The sequence below is a fragment of the Rattus rattus genome, chromosome 1, assembly GCF_011064425.1.
Source record: "Rattus rattus isolate New Zealand chromosome 1, Rrattus_CSIRO_v1, whole genome shotgun sequence".
In the NCBI taxonomy this organism is placed as follows: Eukaryota; Metazoa; Chordata; class Mammalia; order Rodentia; family Muridae; genus Rattus; species Rattus rattus.
Window position 1 is genome coordinate 31,244,986 of NC_046154.1, and position 22,053 is coordinate 31,267,038.

Genomic DNA, 22,053 nt, shown 5'->3' on the forward strand with positions numbered 1-22,053 from the left:
CTCCTGCTGGGTTGCCATGTGTGGCCTCAGTGAGCAAGAATGAGCTTAGTCCTCATGAGACTTGATGTGCCACGCAGAGTTGATACCAGACTGCCTGTCAAGCAACCCCTGGTGCCTTTTTTTTTTTTTTTTCCCGGAGCTGGGGACCGAACCCAGGGCCTTGCGCTTCCTAGGCAACGCTCTACCACTGAGCTAAATCCCCAACCCCCCCCTGGTGCCTTTTTTGACTGATGTGGGAGCGCACAGCTCACTTTGGGAGGTGAGACCCTGGCTGGTCTGGTCTGGGCGCTACAACTCAGGCTGAGTAAGCCAGAAAGCAGTAGGGCCTCCGTATCAGTTCCCGCTTCCAGGCTTCCTTCAGTTTTGAGTTCCTACAGCGTTCTCTGGATGATGAATTGCACAGTGAAGCTGCAACCTAAAACTCTCTCCTCCCCAAGCTGCTTTTAGCTGTTTTGTTCCAAGAAAAACCATAAGGTAACCAGCCCGTCACCTGCGGTGGAAATGAACAGAGTACAACAGAGTCCAATTGGGACACAATTTTACCTTTTCTGTGTGCTTAACTTTAGGAAGCGGTTTAAATGGTCCAGGTTATGGGTAAACTTGTTCAGAGTGTATCACGTTCACTTTCACCAGACTTCCTGTGAATTTTGTGTATTATGTCAAATAGGTGAATAGGTGTCACTGAGGGCCATGGGCATAAAACCCTGATCCTAGCTGCCTAGAAGCCAGTCTTCATGTAGCAGATGGTTCTGAGCCACTTCTTCATGTACCCAACACTGACTTAGCTCAGTTTCCAAAAACCCACACACACATCTACCTGAAAGCTTTACTAGCTGCTATGTTGAAGTTGTTTGTTCCTTGTATTTTCAGTTCAGCTGCTGACTGGCATTTCCAAATAAACCTAACAGGGTTTGTATATTCCGTCCTGTGAGTTTTTTTAAACTAAGGAGTTCATACACATGCTTTAAAATAAGGACTCACTCTAGACCAGAATGAAAGCTAATGTTCCCCACTGCCTACTGAACCTTTTCCCACATTATTAGCTCACGTATGTGCACACTGCAGTGTATGCTTAAAATGAGGGAACAGTTTCCTGGAGTCAGCTCTGTCCTTCCATCGTGTGAATGCCAAGGACTCATCTCAGGTCTTCAACCTTTCCAGTAGGAACACTTTCTCTGAAGCTCACTAAAAGTCTTGTTCTTTCAAGTTGGTCACGTGTAAGAGAAACCTCCACCAAAGTAAGTGCCTCACTAAAACGGTTTTCTCATTTTCAGGCTTTAAAAACAAACTAAACGGACTTTCTTAGGAGTTCTATAACCCCGCTAGACACCCCCCCCCCAGTCAAATGATATTACGTATAGGGCACCAAATTTAAAACCACTAAATTTGGGGACAGAATCAGTCAAACCCTAGGAGTCCTACTTGAACAGAGACAATCAAGGTTTTAAAATAATGTATCTTTATTAATGTCAAGTTCATTCCTCTTTGGTCTTGACTCATTTTCTGATACAGCTCACTTGATCCTGTCAATTAAAAAATATGATTAATCCAACTTATCAAAACTTCAAATGTCACCTACTAAGTTCTAACACTACCCTGTTAAATCAAGGAACGTGGTAATTATTGGCAGCTTTGTAGTAGCATGAGCTTCAAATAAAATGCTGGGTCAGACACTTGGTTTAAGTGTCTGTCTGACATTTTTCATGAAGCCCTGTCAATTCTTTAAACTACATACAGCAAGTCTGATAGCACCTGCCTTGTCTCCAAATTAATTTGAATGTCATTTCACTCACCAAGAGTCTGTCAATCTAAGCAATTTGTGGCTTTCCTTCTTGGATGGCACATGTTGTATGTCTTGAGAACATCTAATTCCACCTATAATAAATAAAACAAGATTTAATATTAGCACCATATATTTTACTTTATTAATAAAAAGTATTATTTTGGGGCAAAGGCTCTGAACAACTATTATAAATATATTACATGCAAAATAGACATTGAACAATACAAGTCTGAAAATACAGCATGTTTCATCTCTTTTTAAAATGGTAGCAGTATCTTTTAAGCATGCAGGTCTTTTTCTCTTTTAAAAGAATTCTTGGGGTTGGGGATTTGGCTCAGTGGTAGAGCACTTGCCTAGGAAGCGCAAGGTCCTGGGTTCGATCCCCAGCCCCGGGGGGTAAAAAAAAAGAATTCTTTTTTTTTTTTAAAGATGTATTTATTTTATGTACAAATTCTGCCTGCATATGTGATTGCAGGCCAGAAGAGGGCACCAGATCTCATTACAGATGGTTGTGAGCCACCATGTGGTTGCTGGGAATTGAACTCAGGACCTCTGGAAGAGCAGTCAGTGCTCTTAACCGCTGAGCCATCTCTCTAGCCCTTAAAAGAATTAACTTGTCTCACTGTGTTCTGGGTGTCATATAAAGGTACTAAGAATCAAATCCTGGTCCTCTGGGAGAGCAGGCAGTGCTCTTAATCACTGAGTTCACTCTCTAGACATAAAACTGATAATTTTTTTGTTTTAGCCTTATCTTTTTCCCTTGGTACTGAAAAAATCACAAACCCAAAACAACATATGCAAGGCAAGTGCTCATAATTCATAAGCTACCTCTCAACTTTATTTTTAAGACACTGGTACCTTGGTAGATTTTCAAGGACCAAAGAATTTTCATCTCCATGTATTTTAGCCATTAAAGCCAAAGATAAATCAGGTCCTAAACCCACTTACTTCAAGTAAGTAAGATTCCAAAGTCAGCCAACATCAATCATTCTTACCTAAAGAATAATAAAAAAAAGTTAGTATGAAAGACAAGGGTATGTAATAAAGGCTTGAAAAATGCTAGTTAACTTCCAAATTCTAAAGAGCAAAATTCCAGAGATTATTAAAGACTGGAATAAGTTATAGCATTAAAAAAAAAAATAAAAAAGGAAGAAATTTTATGCAGGGGGATCTAAAATTATTCTTTATGTAAAGTAATAAGTAGATGACAGAATTAGAAAGAAAACTATCTTCTTCAAAATGCAAAAGCCTAATACCTTCTTTAAAATGCAAAAGCCTAAATCCTATATTCACCAGTCTGAGCACAATGAAGTTTGACTGCAACCCATAATATACTATCCCTTATGTGAAGGTATGTGACAACGTTTACCTGACTAAAGCAGCTATCAGCTTACAAGTTCCCTGCTTCCCCAGTCAATTCGGTGACTTTCATTCTGAGTGCTTTGACCCTAACTACAGCAAGCACACAACACTGCAGTTCTTTACCCTGCAATCCTATGTATTTGCTTCAATTTTTGTCTTCCAAGGCCTCATCTATGCATTATTGGGACAGCAGAGAAGAAAAAAAAAAGGTTTCTTCTAAGGGAGAAGTCATTAGCCTTCACTATATACCTGGCACAGTGCACAAGAAACACAAAGCTCATCCTTAAAATTCAAGTTCCAGGTTGTTCTCCCGCCCCCGCCCCCACCGGAATCATTACTGCCACAGGTATACAAATAGTTCTCTGTTGCACATGGACCATCCATAAGGGATACTATATCGTTTTGCATTCTTTCCCCTTTCTCCAATTATCCCTAGTCTACGTCCGAGCCCATTTCACCTTCATTTTTTTCTCCAGCACTGGTGTTCAAAAACATTTCTAAGGTTGGTTGTTTACCAATCGCTGTTGAGGTCTGCACATTTGAGTCTAAAAAATTGCCAATCATTATCTAGCAGCAATGACAGATGATAAAAAGGAGCAGTTAAATCCTCCATATTCTCTCCCTAGTGGGGAGCCATTAAGAACTGCACTAGCTAGACAGCACTAAACATTATCAGCTAAAGCCAAAACCAAGAAAAGGCCCAAAACAAACACCCCAGAGCTCTAAAACCTGTCCAAAATCATTAACACAAAAGGCAGCAGTAAATGCAGGACTGTGGATCCTGTCACTGCAGCTGACAATGATTAACAATAGGAGACATGCACCCCCATTAAGGTTAAAGACCAAAACTAATCACACGCATCTCTTCATTAGGGAGAGTCAGAGTATGCATTGCTGATAGGCTGCAAGCAGCCCTGGATGAAGAGTACCCATTACATTACTTTCATCTTTCAGAAAGCACCGGGATCTGCTCCAAGGGCCTAACAGTATGATAATACATTCTGGCATCACACCTCTGAACTTAGTTTTCATTAAAAAAAAATAGTAATTTTGGATGCAACAAGATTTATGAAATACAATGCAAGCACCTTAGTATATAGTATTACTGGAACCCATTTAAATCCCAGCTTTTTGAGTGTTTTAAAAACCCAATATACTAGAAAATCCACAGCTTACACCTACATTCAAATTAACTAGCATGTACAAAAGCCTAATCTTAAAGCAGACCAAGGAAGGGGGGGATCACCCCATCCCAAGTCCATGTTCAAATATAATCTCTTCAATTTGTTTCTGTTCAGAAGTCTGAGCTTTTGTTAACATTCAAAATCGCTGAGCCACGGTAACAAGCACGTGCTACCGATTTAATAGACTATGACACTTCAATGCCCCCAGCAGGGTTTCAGGGAGGTTAGTGATACTCATGTCACATTGTTTGATCTACATTGTAGAAGTAGTCACCATATTGCTTTCACCCATCAGTAATCACAATTGCTTGCTAGAGTAACTGCCCCGCCATGACAGCCTGATAGCAAGCCATTGTTCTTGATTCATCGAAAGGCAATTCTCACAGTCCTGAAGCTTTCAGCGGTACGTATGCAAAAATGAACCAAACCTTCCAGTTATAGAGCAGAAAGCATTACAAGTGGTAGCTGTTTTCTCATGCATGCTAGTTAAATACCAAGGCTAACTGAATTGAGGTCTGGAACAACAGTTGATAGAAAGTTCAAGTCCTAAGCAACAAGGAAGGTGCTTTGAAGACTTACGTATTCCTGTGATTATTAAACATTTTGGACTATAATCAATCACATCTCTAAAGCTAGGGAAGTTCAAAGAGCTACTCTGAACAATGCACTCTCTCTACAGAAGACGACGAAGTCTTATGGTGGGGAATGATTCCCAACATGTTAAGCCACTGTTTCGCACTAGTGTCCCCCAAGTCTGGAGTATAAACATATTCAGACAAGCCACAGAACTTGAACTATTCGTAAGATTCCCATCTAAGCCCAAGTTAGTAACAAGTCTTCCCATGAAGCCCAAACCTGGAAAATTTTGATCACATTACAAAAAGAAACAAAACCCAGAAAAAAATCCACCACCCCGTGTCATTTAGTCCTATTTCACTCAACTTGCAGTGCTATCGAGATTGCATAATGAAATTAGACATTGCTGACCGATGAAGAGGTCATGTTTGCTACTAAGGAGAGTAATTTTCGCATGCTACAGTCTTCGCCAAGGTACTCTGAGCACCCCAGGTCAGTATGGTTTGGTTCCCTCACCCACCAACCAGCTGCGTTGCTGTTTTCTCTTCAGTTACAATGTAACTAAAGAAAACCACAAAACTGAGTCAAGACACAAGGATTCAAGTTTGTACTTTTGAGAACTACAACACTGAGTTCTTACTAACAAATTACAGATCTAACCCCAGACCCAGATTTTGAACTAACCTAGCTTATCATACAAGTATTAGGTGCTGCACTGTAATTTCACTGTCAGAAGTGTGATGTCAGAATGCCACTGAATAAAAGCACATAGCAAGTCACCAAGTTAGATTATATTGCTTGTTACCTACCTGTATGCAGTCGGCAATGAGAATCTTGGAGCAAGCAGGAATACTACATCCGGGTCCTAATGTCCATTGCCATTTGCGGTACTACGTTCCTCACAGTTACGCACTGCAGAAATGCTGGCTAAATGCAGTTATGTAGCAGGCCACTACTTTAATAGTGCACAATTGCAGTCCAAGAACACCACAAAACATTCTGCCACAACTTTGTGGCTTGTCCAAGCCAAGTACCTAAATTTTTCTCTGCCATGATATGCCACTTGTAAGAATTGCACAGGTGTAACATTACAATTTCCCAAATTATGTTTATATTAGTGGTACAAAACAGAGTGGTGGGTTTTAAGGTAAGTCTCACTCACCACATAAAGATGTCAATGGGTTCAGCTTATAGCAGGCCTATTAAATATACTCTTATAGAATGTAACTTTAAAAGGAGAAATTTTCCAAGTGTCCTCTGTAAACAAAATTTTGATAAAAGTGGAGGAGGAAATGGGGCAAGTGGTTTCTTCAAAGGGAAAATGTCTAAACTACATCCTGACAACCTCCCCTCCCACCCTAAGTTTCCCTGTTAGCTTTTGGTTCAACTGTTCAAGATGATGTAAAATCACTAGCAGGCTAAAACCATCACATGTAAGACTCAATGAAAGTCTCAGCAGCTTACAACCCTTGGTGCAGTTTCACTGATCAGAGTCAGTGTTGGTTGACACTATGCAGCCTCTCTGCTAAACACTGTTTAGCAGCTCTACAGCCCCCAGTAAAGGCTATCAAAAGCCACAGTCTGAGGAAATTATCCCTAAGCATCCTTTCAGCACTCTTCAAGGGTATACTACTACCAAAAGCTTATCTTAGGGTCTGTGCCAGCATCCCTTATAAAGAAAGGCATGTAATCTGAAAAATAAACTGAAACATTAATTTTATAGGCAGATTTTCCCATTTCCCCTCCAGCCCCCACCCATATACATTCAAATTCACCCTCTATGGGTGTCCCATGAACACCCCTCAATTTTCTCATTATTATGGTCCCTACTATTACAATTCAACCAAAAGAGCTCCTTCAAATCCAGACCTTTGTTTCCATACAATTATTAACTTCAGTTGGGCCAATAACTTTCTGATTGCTATGATTATAATAGAACTACCTATTTCCAAGTGTACTGGTGATTAAAAAATGAATGTACTTTCTAAAGTTTTTTCCCCTTAATACACACTATAAACCTGTCAGTCATACAACCATTTGATGGCATGCTTTTTATAATCCAGTAGTGTTTTGCTTTCAAAAATTCCAACGTTTCTATGCATGAAGTACTCGACTGTTTCCACAATAGGTCTCCTTTTGTACTCAAGCACAGTACTCGACCTCAGCAAGTGATTTAGGATTTCTTTCGCCAATTAGCACCAAGGATAGAGGTGGAAAGGATGAAGACATTTCACAGTGAAAGTTCTACAATGTAGACTTGAATGAAAATGTAACTAAGAACAGAGCCAAGCTATTCAATTACTTCCGTACTGTTAGTTTTTCCTCTTACATATTTACACTGGGAAGAAATCAAGCTCCCATTATACTCATAAACAACAGTAAGCAATCTACACTTTATTATTATCATCAAGTCAGAAAGTCTCTTGTTCTAATGAAAAGGAAATTCAATGAAGTTGACAATCAACTGACATCATGGAAACATCCCCAAGCTTATGGTGGAGGAAAGAGTATTTTTACTATGCAGCCTGAGCAACTCTCTCCGGGTTTGGTACTACAGTATAAGACTGATGTAAACAGTTCAGCTCCATAGTGAGAAGATTTGGCAGTCCTACTTGGTAACAGTCACCACTAGTTCTCCAAGAGAACCAACACTTTCAGACTACAGATTTTGCTCACTAGAAGCAACACAAGGAGGCATACATAAGGCTAAACTTTATAGTTAACTACTAACCCTTAACTCTTCAAGTTAAAACTCCCAACTAAATCCCGTCTTTTAAATCACTTGAAGTAATACATGAAAAGGCTTCATGTTTAACAATCTTTAATTCAAATGCAAAAGTTCAGTACAAGCCATTTGTAGGGCTTGGGTTGTTTTCTTTTTAAAACAAAACAATATGGGGAAACGCAACAAGATGATCTTTCCATTTTCAAAGCCTTTCAAGGAAAGAATCATAGATAGGGCCATAAGGGATCCGTTTAACCAAACCCCCTTTCTCACTACCAGTAGTTTTCACCCATTCCATAATCTTAATACGTGTGCCTGAATTAAGACTTACAGTTCAACTTTTCTAATATAACCATTAAAAAATGCTGAGCACCAGCCGGTTTCCTATAATGCCAAACAAATCCTAATTACTTCAATATGCATTTCTTTTTAAACAAGGGGGGGGCCACCATTTGTAGAAAACAATACTTAGCCTCCAGTTACATTTCCCAGAAATGGCATATGCCACTCAGGCCTACACACGCTCATGCTTTCCAAGTGAAATACCTAGCCTAATGTGCATAGAAGCATGGATAGCAAAGTTGGAGATCAGTCTCATAACTATTTTTTTCTATTTATTTGAAGCACAGTAAAAAAAAAATGGTACACTTTGGAAATTCAGTGGCACAAGGTACACTGCCATTAACTTGAGAAACATTATACAGTTAAAAAAAAAGTAAATGAAAAAATTTTTCTCCTGTTTCGAACACTGCGTTACATAATTTTACCTGCCCAAACAGGCCATTTACAAATATCAGGTCAATAAACTGCTAACATCCATAAAAAGGTAGCTTTCTTACTAAAATGCCAAGAATTTAAGTGGTATCTAAACAAGAAGACAAAACCAAACTGGAATGAAAGCCTAAGTATCTAAAATCGGGGTTTTTTATTTGGCCCTTCATACTCTTCTCTCCCTCTACCATATCCTGCTGGAGTTCCAGGCCCCATTCCTCTAGGACCCTGTCCACCCACAGGACCCGCACCTCCCTGCCCAAAGCGCTCAGTACGCTATTGGAACAGTAATTAACAGTTCATTAAATGTAGTTGATGTCCATGTGTGTTAAGTAAATATTTTAGAAGGTTCCGTAGTCAACGTTCGTCGATACAATCACCAATGAGTCGATCCACAGGTACCGGGAACATAGAAAGGAAAAAAGGGTAATTTGAAAATTAGTTTACGGTAATACATGCCTTGTGGTATGTTCCCACTTGAGCCATTCTCATACACCTGTTTCAAAGAATAGATCTTCCCTGTAGTGCTAAAAAATTCAAAAATTAGTGCAGATGTGAAAACCCATTCCAAAATGAGTTCTACAAAATTCACATCAGATTAATCCACTGACATGCTTGTCCAGGTGTGAAAACAAAGTCATCTCCAAGCCTACAAAAGTCCAATCAGAAAAAGCAACTTGCTCAATGAAGGACAAAGGCCTACTCACCAGGTAGTGGCATGTGCTGCATAAGAAACCTTGTGCTTTTCAAGATCTTATGACACATCTGCAAAGTTGCAGAAATCTTAAAAGGTTGGAATGAAGCTTAATAAAATGCTACCAGACTACAAAATAGAAAAAGCACAAAAAAATATAGTATTTTTACTTATCCGGCACAGTAACTTCATCAAAAACTCATTTTGCCACAGTCTCACAGGCATACCACACTTCAGAGCCATCACTACTAACCGGAGACACTTACATGCACAGTATGTTTCTGCATTGTTACAAACACAGTATACAGACAGCCCACCTACTTCAAAAGTCCAGCTTTTCTTAGTTTTGAAAGTGCACTGTCACTTTGTTATGATTCCACGTTTTAGGTTCTCTCCCAAAACAGCCTATCACCAAGCTAGGGGGCTGCAGTAAAGCAGTGAGTGACTTCATAGCCCCATCTAGTTTTATGTACTTTGACTTTTAAAGCACAAAGTAAAAAATAAAACCCACATATCCTAACAGCAGAACCCTAGAGGCATTCCACTTAAAATTCTACTCAAAATAGCCCAGTTACTAATAACTAATCAAAATAAATAAAAATAAAGATTGCACCAGGCTTAACTGTTCCTACAATTTCAACTTTCGAAAAACAAAACACTACAGAACTACTTGAACAGACTTTGCTTTCTTCTGAAAGTCTTCAGGTGTATACTTCTACAAAAGAGCTAAAAAAAATTAGAGGCTTCAGTTATATTACAGTATCTAAGGACTCAGGATCTGTTAAATGTATAAACCCCACGTCTAGACATAGAGCCTAAATACATGTCAAACTAGTTACCTAATTTAATATAGATACTTTGTGCCTTCTAGGAAGTACTGTTAAGTTCAATTTGAAGAAACCTATCCAGCCATTTATAATGCTAACTTTAATTCTCAAGAAACTGTAGGCAGGTTTTAAATGAAGTCTCACACTAAAACCTTAAAATTTCTATTTATAACATAAATCCCATGAGCTACAAATGCAGCTCCTTTGAGATAAAAGCTATAGGTGATTTATATTCAATTTAGCTATAATTTTTTTTCCCACCAAAATGCAGTTCTTAAAGATCTGTAAAGCCCTGCCCCTACAGCAGCCACTCATACCAAAATTCATTTGACTATTGTCAAGCACCTGACAGGCTATCTCCATATAGATAAAGCATGATTGCATCAAGGGGTTCAGAACAAATGCACACCATCAGTATGCTTATTGTTGACTTTTGCTACCCTGTAGCAAAGTAGAAACTTTTTTTTAAGATGAACCTACAGAGAGACCCAACAAGTGGGAAACGACGAGTCAGAACACTAGACAGTTCCCCTTTTCATGGGCTAGAAACAGAAACCACAAATAAGGTCAAAGGCCTACCTGTCACACCTACATGCTTAAGACTACAAGCCTCAAGTCTGACTCCTACTTTTGGAAAACACCACAGAACGGCACTGTGCCATTTCTCACTTGGATGCAAGAAAACCATATACAATTATCTATAACACCTAAAATTTGGATTTGCCATGCACTGGAGGTTCAAAAGTGCACAGACAATAAAATGGAAAATACCTACATACTTATTGCCAAAGATAACTCCACAGACTAACATAACAGCATTGACTCCTTGGTGGCAACCATATCTGTTTAGGTTACCACCACACACAGTTCTACATTGCCAAAGTAGTCCTCGGTATTATATATATTTACACAATGGGGGAACTGAAAGTCCAGTCAGCTACTTTAAAAAAGAGAGAAAGAGAGAGGAAAAATAAAATACTCAAGTTGTGAAATGAAGAGTCTCCTTTATACTATGTCCCACAGGATACATTACCATGTCGCTTCCCATCATGGAACCACTCATGGTTGCTGGTGGAACTCCAGGATTAGCTTCATAACCTATGCCACCACCACCACCTAGCGGTGGAAATTTCTGGCCTCCTGAACCATAGGGATCTAGGAAACAAAACCAGTGGTTACCCCAAGAGAATGCTCCTGCTACAGTGTGTATTGCTGTCTGTAACAAGTCTCTCACTTACCTCCCATGTTCATTGTTCCACCACCACCCATTCTCATGTCTCTTTCTCTCTGGGGAGGGAAAACACAAAAATAAACTTCAATCATACATGAAACCTACCACCATGTATACAAGTAGAAAAAAATTGAACACAAAAATATTTATCCAGTGGGATACACTTTTAATTCAATCATTTGGGAGGCAGAAGTAGGCTTATCTGTTTAACACCAACATGTACATAGAATTCCAGGCCAGTCAAGGCTTAAAGAAAGACTTTGCCTCAAAAACCACAAAGCAACTCAAGGCTCAAAACGTATGTTTTTCTACTTCATTGTGGCATGCAGTGTCCTGAAAGCTGGTTAGACCATGAAAACAAACAAGCTCCGTGATATTTGATCCAGGAAGATCTGGTAACAGTTTGTACACACAAAGAAAACAAAAGAAAACAGCCACACTGGTACATTTACAATGAATAAATGGTATGCTAATCTACTGCATCACAAAACTTACTGGATCCATGTAGCCCATCCTGCTGTAACTTTCTTCTCGTTGGCGTCTCATTTGTTCTTCCATCTCACGTTGGCGAATCATCATCTCTTCCTCTCTTCTACGCCGTTCCTCCTCTTGCCTACAAATATTTTTCAGGCATATAAACCAAAGTGTCATCCATACCTAAAACTTAAGAAGCCAAATGTGGGGTTGGGGATGTAGCTCAGTGGTAGAGCACTTGCCTAGCAAGCGCAAGGCCCTGGGTTCGGTCCCCAGCTCCGAAAAAAAAGAAAAAAGGAAAAAAAAAAGCCAAATGTGATGGCCTTTGCCTTTAAACACAGTACTTCATTAAGATTCAAAGAGAAATGGATCTTCAGTTGGAAGGGCCAACTAGTGCCATGCAGCAACGCCTTCAGAAAAAAACTACTTGAAAAAGAACTAGAAGTTTGTCTTTGAATAAAAGGAGAGGTTCAACTCTAATGTTCATAAAGGAATAAAGTCTACATCATAATTCTGGTCATAGCAGCATTCTGGCAAAGGTAATGAGCTTTTCTAATACAAACTTGCACTTAGTACTCCTTGTCTCTAAGTCAGAATACACATGAGAAGTAAAGTCTGAATTCAACACTATACCTCAACTGCATTTCTTTACGTTTCTGCATTTCTTGACTGTGAAGTTCCTCCATGCGCCTTAATTCTTCCTGGCGTCTCATCAGATCTAAATATTGGAGATTATTTTAGATTCGTGTCAATGAGACTCTGGCCTCTTTTAAATGCCAATTGATCTTTACCAATAAAATTCTGAGGCTTCTTTTTTTTTACCTTGGCGCAAAAGATTTGCTTGGTGTTCATGGTAGGCATCTTCCATTTCACTTTCCAATTTGTCTTTTGCATCCTTCATGTTTTTTTCAACTTGTTCCCTTTGCTGTTTTTCCATTTCATCCAAAGACTTCCATCGTTGAGAATATTCATACTCAAATGTGCCATGCTGAGCAAAACGAGGAGGCGTTTCTCTCTCCCTGACAATACATAATTTATACAGAAGCAATTTTGAGAATGCAGTATCAGTGGACTTCCTAAGAAGACCAAAAACCTTAAACCTGGCAGGGTTGTTTACAGTTTTAATCACAGCATCAAGTTATGGAGATCTGATCCAGAACAGGTAGCACTACACAAAAGAAACCCTGACTCAAAAATATACAGATGAATAAAAACCTTAGGTACCTGTATTCCTACTGCCCACTGTTAAGGCATTTGCATATAACAGGTAACATAATAATGTATAATATCCAATTTGATCCGCAGCACTAAGAATGGACACAAAAACCACAAGAGGTATTCCTTTCCCTACACTATCATGTTGTTTTTAAGGTCCCCAACTTGCAATCCTGCTCAACTATGTTAAGAAACACCACTGAGATCAAAACAACAATATCAAGTACAATACAGTGAAAGGGGCTGGAGAGATAGCTTAGCAACAAAGAACACAGCTCTTCTTCCAAAGGACCAGGGCTTGTGTCCCAGACTCACAAAGCAATTTTAAGAGTGGATGAAGGAAGGATATGACACTGTCTTTGCCACAATGGGAATCAGGCACACACAGCAGGCAAGCCTACACATGCATTAAAAACTAAATTGACATTGCTTAAAGGTCTCTCTCAACATCTACCTTTCATTCCCCCGAACCCTTTGCTTAAGTCTAATACCATCTTTAGAATCCCACCCATTTTTGAGATAAGGTCTCACCATGTAACCCTGGAACTTGCCTCTGAGACAAATGCTCACCTAGCCATGAGCTATTTACTTAAACTGTATTAACTCTAGAAGTAGCAAGTTATGATATAAAATAAAGCAAAAAGCCAAAAAGGCATCACAATGTGTTTCTAGGCCAGTCTGGTCTACAGAGACCATGTGTCTAAACCTAAAGAGGAAAATCTGGGGGGCAACGGTGGCACAATCCTTTAATGCCAGCACTAGGGAGGCAGAGACAGGGAGACCTGAGGCCACCTGATCTATAATTTTGATAGCCAGGATTAGGCAAAGAAACCCTGGGTCGGGGTTGGAGTAGGGTAAATATGCAGAAAGAAAATGATGCAAGAACAGGAAAATAGATAAGAAACACTATCTCCCTCTTTTCCTATAGCCAAATTCCTTATCCAGGCTTCTTTTTCCCAACAATAACAAGTAGATCTCACTCAACCTTAGCATGTATCTGGATCACATGCAAATGTACTTTATCCAACAGCTTCAAGTATGCCAGATGTGGTGGCATGTGCTTTCATTTCCAGCACTCTGGGAGGCAGAGACCCGTGGGAACTTACAAAAGGCCAGTTTGGAAGTTACAAATACAAGTTCCAAGACAGCCAGGGAATTACAGAAAAACCTTGTTCTCAAAAAAGAAAAATAAATACATGTGAGCCAGAGATGTGTATTAAGCATACTCAAGCAGCAGTGTAAACATGTTCATAACACTTTGGCGTGCAGGTCACACCTACGATCAGGCAGATGTCAGTCTGGCCTACATAACAGAAAATGTTAGACCAACCAAAAGAATAAACAGGCCAAATTTCTAAGGTTCTAATAAGTTCTAAGCAGAATTAGAAAACCACTAACTTCTCTTTTGAACACCAAAAAGCTTAAGTCTTACTTTTGATACATTGGATTCTTCTGGGCCAGTTTTTCAGGAAGACCATCTTCATCATCTAACTGCTCAAGTGGTTCCACAATGACTGGGCGAGGAGTCCTAGTAACACAAATGATTCCTCATCTTCAAACTGTATTTCAACTAACCACCAAAATTATACAAAAATTAGCATAAACTAAAGACAACTTACGTTGTCAGTAGGAAAACACCTTCACTGCATCTTTCAAATGCTTTTCTTGCTGCTGGCTTCGAAGCAAATTCAACAATGCCTTTCCCCGTGGATCTTCCACGATCATCCACAATTACAACAGCCCTTTCAATAGGACCAAACTGGCTAAAGGCCTCTTCCAAAAGTTCATTGGATACATAAGGAGAAAGATTCCGAACAGACAGGGCTGCAGCATGTGTGGCAAACCGAACCCGTAGCTGTCTACCTCTCATGGGGGTATCATCAAGTTCAGCTTTGGCAATTTCAGCCAAGGCTCTTGACTCCTGTAAATACCAGAAACATTTTAAACAGCTCCAAAACTGGCTATTCTATTTCAAGAACTGTCTTCGTGCAGTCCTCCCAACACCCCGAGGCTAAAGGTCTGAAGCTCTGCCCCAATGCACACTATGCTGATTTCTATCGATGAGAAACGTAAAGGCCCGTTAATTCTTCCCATTTAAAACCATGCCTTAAAAACTTTTACAAAAGGGAAAAAGTTACACTCACAAGTTTAATGAACCCGAACCCTTTGCCCTTGTTGATAAAAACTTCTCCCGGTTCTCCGTATTTAGCAAACAGTCTTTTGAATTCATCCTCTGTGATATCAGCAGGTAGGTTCCCCACAAACAACCGACAGCGCTGTGTGTAAGTTTTTTCTCCAGGCCTCCGCAAGAGAGACAAGTTGGCTTTAAATCCCTAATGAAGAAACCGGACGGAATTCACACAACAGTCAGAGCAGGAAAAAAAAAACCCTAGTTGCCCCTAAACAGGCCATCGTGCATTAATAACGACTTTCTTTGTTCAATAGAGACTACAAGGTTGTACTATACTTGGAGATCCGAAAGGATCTAATTAATCAATAAATAGCAGAGCGTATACAAAATGCTTTGAAACACACCCGCCTTTATTAAACACCCATCAATACAATACTCTGATGTCACCAAATAGATCTAAGTGCACTAGGAAGACAACGCCAAATTGCCCTTTTTTCTCCAACAGCACAGAGGTCTACGAAATGCACTAGTTGGGTCCCAAGGGACCGCTAGCTTCTAGCAGCCCACCAGGACGCACAGCTGCCCTCCCGCTGGAAGCCAATCCCTGGCGGAATACACAGCCCGCCGTGCGTCCGCCCCGCCTTCGCAAGCATGCGCAGGAGCGCTTCCGGCAGGGGACAAAATGGAGGCCTCCACTGCCGCGGGCGGGGGGAAAAAAACGCCGAGGGTAGGCAGAAGCCGCCATCTTAAGAGAAACGGACAGCTTACTCCAGAACCTACTCACCTCCGAGTCGGATATCTTTTCTTCTGTGCGAGGTCCCGGGCCTCCGGGAGGGGGGCCCTGATGGTGCTGCTGGTGGTAGGGCGCGTGGTGCTGCCGGCCCCCACGGGGCTCCCCGCCACCTCGGTGAGGTGGCTTCGGGTGGCCACCAGGAGCGCCCATGCCCGGACCACCGCCAGGCTTAGGCCCACCCGGCATCTTGCCGCCTTTGGGACCTCCAGGGCCTGGGCCTTGCTTAGGCCCTGGACCGGCGCCCCCGGCGGGCGGTGGCGGAGGGCCACCGGTCTGTGGAGGCGTTGTTGAGACTCCGCTGCTCGGCGTGGAAGGGGGAGGCGGTCCGGGGGCAGTAGAGGGGACTGCGGGCGGCGGAGTCGGGGTAGGACCGGGGCCCGGCGGGGCGCCGGTGGTAGGGGGGTTGGCGGGCGGGGCCGAGACCGCCGGAGGCGGCGCAGTGCTCACTCCGGGCGCCGAGCCGGGGCCTTGCGGGACGACGGGCTTGGATTCCTGCGGCGGAGGCGGGGGCTGTTGATGGGGCGGCTGGTGTGGCGGCGGCTGCTGGTGCGGTGGAGGCTGCTGCGGCGGGGGCTGCTGCGGCGGAGGTTGCTGCTGCTGCTGGTGCGGAGGTGGAGGCGGGAGCGGTGGCTTCGGGCCACCAGGGCCCGGGCCCATGGGGCCGCGATTCTGGTTGAGGCCCATGCCAGGCGGCGGAGAGCGGAAGTCGTGGAGGCCGCCGCGGCCACCGCCTCCTCCACGCCGATGAAAGCCTCCACCGCCACCACCGCGGCTCCGGAACCGATCCCGAGACATATCTGTAGTCAAGGGGCGGTCGAGGCAGAAGCGGAGAAGTCGCTCAGGGAACGTGGTTGCCACCTTGCTTAGCACAAAATGGCGGACGACAGAAGCTGCGCGCCGCCTTTGTCCTCTTCTTAAATAGGACAGTTCGGCCTGGCCCGCCTTCCCTAGATTGACAGCTCAATCAGCCAATAGCAAGTACAGTACTTGATGATGAAACCTGAGTTTTCCCTATTGGTTCCCTTGTGAGAGGCGGGAGGTAGGTAGGCTGTGGTTTCCATTTGACCTATGAACGAATAAGGAATTGTCCACAAGCCTTTGTGATTTGTTGGAAGAAATTTGAATGGGCATGCCCTGCAACTTTCTCGTGAAATCAAATATCCAGGGCCCTATCAGCTCCTGATAGCGCTGAAAGGCTGTTTTCTTTCCTCTTAGGAGTAATCCGCTATTCTTGTCCAGAAAACATGATCACTGGCGCAAAGTTTTAAATTGAACTCCTGCTCTCTAACTCTTCTTCGTCCCATGCCAATGAAGTTAGAGTAAATTTCACAGAGTTTAATCACAACGGTTTTATTTTTATTGAAACTTCATCAGAGGCTAGCAGATTGGCAAATACGTAAGCCTATAATTTGGGAGGAGGCACAATAATCAGGACTGCAAGTTTATCTTTACATTATCAACTACATTGAGTTCGAAACCAGCTTGGACTATATGAAATGTAAAAAAATAAAATGAAATAAGATTAAAATAAAATTTAAGGCCCGGTAATGTTGACATATGCCTTAAATCCCAGCACTCTGGAAGCAGAAAGTAGAAGGACTCTGAGTTCAAAGCCAGCCTGGGTTGCGTAGTAAGTTCCAGGACAGCCAGGGCTACACAGAGAAACCCTGTCTCCAAATAATTAACAATATAATAATATAATAATAATAATAATAATAACAACAATAATAAATGAATAAAAGTAAAGATTTAAAAAAAGGGGAAGAAGCAAAAATAGTCTATAGCAACGCAAGTTTGTCGTAATATAAAACTTAGACTTAAGTGAATGTAGTTTTTGTCCAAGAGGAAAAGAGGTAGGAGAACTGAAGATGTGGCCTTTGGGGTTTTGGCTGTGTGACATGAAAAAGGCTCACTTTCATCTCTAGCACAGGAATAAACTAGGTAGATGTAACTTCCTGTGTGTATACAGTAACAATTTACAAGCACAAATCATGGGGGAGGAACATGTGTTTGTTGGTTTTGGTTTTTCAAGACGGTTTCTTTGCATAGCCATGGCTGTCCTAGAACTAGCTCTGTAGACCAGACTGGCCTAAAACTCAGAGATCCACCTGCCTCTAGAGGCCTCCCAAGTGCTGGGACTAAAAGCATGCCAGGTTGGCCAAGATTATTTTTTTCTTTCTTCTTCCCTCCATTTAACGCTTCATGAACATATAAGCACTTTAAAACTAGTTGGGTTTTAACCGGGATTGAGTCTGGTGCATGCCTTTGATCCCAGCAGGCATGAGGTAGGTAGAAACAGACACATCTCTGAGTTCTAGGCCAGCCTGGGCTACAGAGTGAGTTTCAGGCCAGCAAGAAAGCTACATAGTGAAACACTATGGAAAACAATTTTTATGCAGGGCTGAGACCATAACTCGATAGTAAAGAGCTTGCCTAGCCTGCTCAAGGCCCTAGATTCAACTCTTAGCCCACAAAACCAAAAACTAATGTTTTGGGTTTTTGTTTTGTGATATTTGGTATCAGTAAGTATTGCTATGAAAGCAGCCGGCTGGCGGCACCTCTTTCCCCTCAAATCCCCCATCCTGATAGTGTGAGCCAGCAGGACGGTCGGTTCATCAGATACAGGTCCTGCTTCCAAGCTTGACAGTTTAAGTTCAGTCACTCAGACCCATGTGGTGAAAGGAGAGGAGCAACTCTGCAAGCCAAGTTGTCCTCTGGGGTCCACACATGTCCTCAGATGCATATACCCACAAACTATAATCCCCAGTCTTCCCTCATACTTCAGAACCCAAGGTAGGCAACTATGTACCATTGAGACACCTCCTGATGACCACGAGCTGTCCCCTTTAATGCCCCTCCTAGTTACTGCCTCTCTTCTTTTTTATTTTAGTTTTGAGACAAGGTCTCTGTATATAACCCTGACTGTGCTCGAACTCGATATGTAGACCAAGCTGTCCTTGAACTCACAGAGATCCACCCGCCTCTGCCTCCTGAGACGAAAGGTAGGAGCTACACACTTAGCTTTGAAGCCTTACATTCAGGAACTTGTTTCACCCGTCTTAGATACTCTGATCACCAACAAACAGAACTTTGTTCTCTCCTCTACACTAGCCTGATGAAGTGACTCCAGAACGTCCCCACACAAAAACAAATGGCACTCTAATGTTACCCAAGTGTTATGTCCTAGAAGACAAAAAGTGTCTAGTCAGAGAAGTCTAACCAGTATATGATTTTATAATGAAGTCTGTAATACAATTAAGAAGACTAAGCAAATAAAAATGCAACTCAGTTCTGAAATGTGAAGTATTGTGCCTGAGTGGCAGATAGGACAGTTTTCACCTTGTAATTCTGAACGAAGGTGACCTTACCACTCAAACACTGTAATTACAATACGTGAAAGTTATAATTATCTTCTGGATATAACAGCAAACTGAAGGAATAAGGCGGGATGGCACTTCATGCCTATAATGCCAACACCCAAGAACTTATGGAGAATGACTGCAGGTTCAAGGCCAGGCTGGGCTACATGGTTCTAGATCAGTCAGGGCTATATAACAAGACTCTAAAAAAGTGTGTCTAGGTGGTATATGCCACCATGCCGGTCATAAAGATAATTTTTTAAAGATTCATTCATTTTATATATATATACACCATAGCTGTCTTCAGACACACCAGAAGAGGGCATCAGATCCCATTACAGAGGTCGTGAGTCACCATGTGGTTGTTGGGAATTGAACTCAGAACCTCTGGAAGAGCAGTCAGTGCTCTTAACTGCCAAGCCATCTCTCCAGCCCAAAGATAATTTTTTAGAAATCTTTATTAAATCTTTATTTAGGGTGAGGACTAATAACTTTATTTGGGAGGTGGGAATATGGCTCAGTCAATATTTGTGGTTCAATCCCCAGCACTGCATAAAAACCAGCATGGTGGTAATTGTAATCCTTGAATTCTAACACTCTGGAGGCAGAGGCAGGCAGATCTCTTGAGTTCGAGGCCAGCCTGGTCTACAGAGTGAGTTCCAGGACAGACAAGGCTACACAGAGAAACTGTCTCGAAAAACAAAAGACAGAAACAAAACAAAAACAAAAAAGCCCAACATGGTGGCTCATACCTGTGTTCCCAGCTTTTGGGAGTGGATGCACAATGCAGGAAGATCTGAGGTTTAAAGTCATATTCAGATACATAACCGACTGGAGAACAAGCTGGACTGTTTGAAATCCTGTCTCAAAAACCAAATCTGTATTCTGTAGAATCAAAACTATTTAGATTAGATTATGATGGCCACTTAGGTCTCACCAAGGCTGAGTGACCCTGCAGAATAAGAGACACAGCCATTGGAAAGCAGACTAGACCCAGCTTCATTCATCATTACTCCCAGCTGGTGGGTGTTGGTGCATTCCATTAAGTCCTGCCTTATGAGAGAAGAAAATCAGCGGGTACAGTGACATCTGAGAGACATTGTCTACTCTTGTATTCCAGAAAGCACAGCATCAGAGAGTAGGACCACCAGCCCGTAAGAATCGAAAGGATGCCTGCATCATCAACATGATCACAGGCCCTCTCAACCCATCCAGACACCCAATGTACCAGCCAATCTGCTCTACACTATGTTATCCTCCCTCCCTTGAGACACTCAAGATTATCCTCCCCCCTGCTTTTCCTGCTACTGTCCCACTCCTCCAGATGTTCCAAATATTGTACAAAAGCATGCAGCATCAAAGTAAGAGTAGGCACAGTGCGTCATAGCCACCAGCCTCTGGTCTTTGCTTTCCAAGTGCTGGGATTACAGGCACGTGGCCAACTTGTATTTAGTTCTCGTAATAGTCACAGTAACAGTTCAGAAACAGTGTTAAAATGTGTACATACCAGCATCTAAGCATGTGTGTGTCTAAGCGTGTGTGTGTGTGTGTGTGTGTGTGTGTGTGTGTCTGTGTTTAATCATGTACTTGTATATACATGTGTGCGTGCCACAGAATGCTTACGGAGGTCAGGGGACAACTCGTGGGAGTCAGTTTTTTTGTTTTTGTTTTTGTTTTTGTTTTTTTTTTTTTTAAGATTTATTTATAGGGGTTGGGGATTTAGCTCAGTGGTAGAGCGCTTGCCTAGGAAGCGCAAGGCCCTGGGTTCATACCCATCTAGATGTGTATAAGAGATTTATTTATTATTATAGATGAGAACACTGTAGCTGTCTTCAGACGCGTCAGAAGAGGGCATCAGATCCCATTGCAGATGGTTATGAGCCACCCTGTGGTTGCTGGGATTTGAACTCAGGACCTCTGGCAGATCAGTCAGTGCTCTTAACCACTGAGCCATCTCTCCAGCCCCAGTGGGAGTCAGTCCTATTCTTCTTCCACCACATGGGTTCTGGGGAAACTAACCTCAGTTGGTCAGACTTGATAGCCAGCACCCCCAATTATTTTGATTTTTTTTTTTTTTTCGGAGCTGGGGACCGAACCCAGGGCCTTGCACTCGCTAGGCAAGCGCTCTACCGCTGAGCTAAATCCCCAACCCTTATTTTGATTTTTGAAGCAGAAGTTTCACTCTGCTACCCAGGTTGGCCTTTAATCCTTGGCGATCCTTCCTGCCGCAGTCTCTTGAGTGCTAGGATTATGGGTATGACCCAACTGGGCCCACTCTGAACTTCTCTTTTAACCGGCAAAGCACAGAGCCCAGTGATGATATCCTCAGAATGTACTGGAATGAGTGAGTCCGTGCACTTTCTTTTCTGAACCATTGAAGAATGTCCCCAGATAACAATCATTAATTTCAGGTATTAAACACAGCTCATGCTCGAGTGCGGTGGCGAACGTCTTTAATCCCAGCCCCCAGGAGGCAGAGGCAGGTTGAGTTACAGGCTAGCCTGGTCTACAGAGCAAGTTACAGGACAGCTAGGGCTACATAGAAATCCTATCTCAAGAAACAATAAGTAAATAAATAAAAATATGACTCGGTTTTGAAATGTGTAGTAAATTATTGTGCTTGAATGACAGAACAATTTTCACCTTGTAGCATTCTGAACGGAGGCGATCTTATCCCTCAAACACTGTAATTACAATACAGGAAAGTTATAATTATCCTCTAGTTTGAGTTTTTATGAGACCTAAAAGAATAGGAAGAGATATAATATGCTTGATGAAACACAAGTTTGCTTCCTAATAAATTTTAACTAACTGAATTTGCATCTTCAACTGAACCCGGAGGGCTCGTAGAACCACAACATCGGTCAGCGCGTGTTAATTTAACTTGGCGGCTCTCTCAACCTTCCTCATGCCTTCCTTTTGGATGTA

The 22,053-nt window shown here is 42.0% G+C and overlaps 1 protein-coding gene across 3 annotated transcripts; it reads right to left on the minus strand.

Annotated features, from left to right (window-relative positions):
* Positions 1-1,438: 1,438 nt before the first annotated feature.
* Positions 1,439-16,675, minus strand: Sfpq (splicing factor proline and glutamine rich). 3 transcript variants are annotated; one of them, XM_032897688.1, is made up of 13 exons: positions 15,758-16,628; positions 14,987-15,175; positions 14,462-14,763; positions 14,275-14,370; positions 12,450-12,646; positions 12,261-12,345; positions 11,649-11,766; positions 11,161-11,209; positions 10,956-11,077; positions 5,715-8,677; positions 2,732-2,778; positions 1,794-1,875; positions 1,443-1,523 (listed from the first exon to the last, which is right to left on the minus strand). In XM_032897688.1, exons 1-10 carry the CDS (start codon positions 16,559-16,561, stop codon positions 8,540-8,542), a joined length of 2,100 nt encoding a protein of 699 aa, XP_032753579.1. In that variant the 5' UTR covers positions 16,562-16,628; the 3' UTR covers positions 1,443-1,523; positions 1,794-1,875; positions 2,732-2,778; positions 5,715-8,539. The 3 variants fall into 3 exon arrangements, with proteins under 3 accessions (XP_032753586.1, XP_032753579.1, XP_032753570.1); XM_032897695.1 differs by lacking the exon at positions 5,715-8,677 and having other exon boundaries at positions 1,439-1,523; positions 15,758-16,675; XM_032897679.1 differs by having other exon boundaries at positions 2,732-8,677; positions 15,758-16,675.
* Positions 16,676-22,053: the final 5,378 nt, after the last annotated feature.